This window comes from Eimeria mitis, genomic scaffold (assembly GCF_000499745.2).
Source record: "Eimeria mitis Houghton genomic scaffold, Emh_scaff2724, whole genome shotgun sequence".
Taxonomy (NCBI): domain Eukaryota; phylum Apicomplexa; class Conoidasida; order Eucoccidiorida; family Eimeriidae; genus Eimeria; species Eimeria mitis.
In genome coordinates, this window is record NW_024015163.1 from 3,086 (window position 1) to 5,342 (window position 2,257).

The 2,257-nt window shown below is 48.7% G+C and overlaps 1 protein-coding gene across 1 annotated transcript; it reads left to right on the forward strand.

Annotated features, from left to right (window-relative positions):
• Positions 1-1,019: 1,019 nt before the first annotated feature.
• EMH_0057780 (uncharacterized protein) lies at positions 1,020-1,463 on the forward strand (the record flags this gene model as incomplete). Its single annotated transcript, XM_038022466.1, has 1 exon — positions 1,020-1,463. The coding sequence occupies one exon, from the start codon at positions 1,020-1,022 to the stop codon at positions 1,461-1,463; it is 444 nt and encodes a 147-aa protein (XP_037878320.1).
• Between the last annotated feature and the right edge of the window lie 794 nt (positions 1,464-2,257).

A 2,257-nucleotide genomic window follows, 5' to 3' on the forward strand; every position in this document is an offset into this window, starting at 1 on the left:
TTCTTAGTTGTCTCGACGTTTCCCTTTGCCCTCAAAGTGCACCGGACAAAGTAGAATTGCTGCTGGCGTCTCCAGTGTTAAGATAGCAATCGTTATACTTGGTAGCACGGCATGGTTCATTGGGGCAGGTGCGCCACACGGGCGGCGTCAAGGATTGCTGGAAAAAAACCGACCAACTTAAAATAAAACAAAATAAAATACAACCCATTCCCTTTTGTTGAACGAAATCCCTTTCAATTTCAGCTGTTTCCTTTCAGCAAAATGGAGATTGACTGTGTGTAGGGAACAGCCGGCCTTCGCTGTTACTACGTATGAACCCTAAGCTATTCTGACTAGATGCACACTCTGCATCTAGCTATCTAAACACATGATTCTCGCTGAATCCACTATTAAACGCCAGAAATAACCAAAACGCATTGGAGTTCATATTATCTGTTCTGGAAGAAAACCCAGAATAATAGAACTGTCTCTGACCCTCGCTGAGGGTCGATGCCAGAGTCAGAGCATCAGCCTCATACCCAGCCCCAAGCGGCTGGTGAGCAGTCAGATCCTATTATGCATCTTTTCTATCTAAAACTGTCCTAATTCCTGAGATATTCTATAGTATTTATTTTGTTTCATGATACTAGGCCTCTAGAAGCAACACAAGGGATCCATTGTAGTGCCTGCGCCCTACACTACACTATGGTCCGCTCACAGGCGGGGGGTCGGCGCACGGTTTGGGGCATCACCAAGCAGAAGCCAGCCCTATTTCGGTATCCAAGGCCGGGGAAAATGCATTCTCGCCACAAAAAATCCTGGATGAGTGCCTCCAGCTCTGCCGTCCTACGCAGTATGATGGACGCCGGGACGCAGAGGCCGTTGGGGAGTTCCTTTGTTCCCTAGATTTATACCTTCGCCTACAAAATGCCCCGGAAGAATTCTAATTGCTTTTGGAATCCCCCTTATTAGGAGCGGATGCACGGCGGTAATGGTTGCATTTGAGCAAATGTTCTACCTTTCCGGAGCACATCAGGTCCATGCATGCCTTCCGGGACGCGTTGCGTTGCACGTTTTTCCCGAGGTATGCAAGCGAGCAGGCCATGGAAAAACTGGGAAAAGTTGAGCAAGGGAAGCTGTCGATAGATTGTTACATTGAAAAATATCGCTCCTTTGTGGACCGAAACCCTATGGTGGATTTGGAGTTACTCGATAATTGGTTTAGAGCAGGGCTGTCCTCCGGAGAGAGGCAATCAGTAGCCGGGTGGGCTACGGGAAGGGAAATGAGAGGTGAAAAAGTGGAATTCGGTGGGATGATAGAGTACCTTCGCAGAAGAGATAGAAAAAATGCCACTTCCATAGCCTTAGCAGAAAAGGAAAAGGGACCTGGGGACGATCTTGATTTGGAGCGACTGGATATTGGGGCTGAGGACAGCAGACCACCCAAAAGCGGGCTAGGAGCAGTAACCGACCGCAGACAGTGAACGCAGCACCAAGAAAGCAAGATGGAGATGCCGAACGACGCACTTACTTCTTTTGCAATAAACAGGGCCACGTATTTCGAGGCTTCCGGCCTATAAAAAATGCTACGAAACACTTGAAACCAAATCTCGAACAGCGCCGCAAACAAAGGGAGCAATCAGAGAAAGGCCCCGGCCCCCACGTAACGTGCAGTGCAGTTTTTGGGCCGCATGAGATAACGGCCGCACCCGCAGGTCCACCTCGAGTCTATTCAGTAATTGTACAAGTACGCATAAAAGGGAACGAGTTACTAGCCTTACTCGATACGGGGTGCGAAGTAGTTCTGATATAGGGAGCCGCTGCAAGGAGATGCAGCCTACACTTCTACTCACTGGCTGGATATCTGAGGCTACACTTCGGGTATGGCAGGAAGCATGCTCGCTGCTGTCCTTCATTAAGGCCAGAGATCAGGCCCTATACAAAGGTTCCGTTTATCTGCAGCATATCAGGCCCACGCAATGCCTCCTAGATGCGCTGTCATGGATATTTGTGCTCAGGTCTGCAAGGGAACATGTTTTGGAGCAACTGAGAATGCTTAAGCGAGGAAAGGTACCGTTAGGGCACTACATCCAGAAGTATCAGGTCTGGTGAATAGAAGTTCAGCGGTGGAACCGGAACTGCTTCATGATTGGTTCATAGTATGGCTGTCAGCCAGGAAGAGGCAATCGGTAATAAGCGGGCTGTAAACAGGGAAATGACGGGTGAAAAGGTCGCACTAGTTGATATGATGGAGTATCGTCGAAGAAAATAGAGAAAA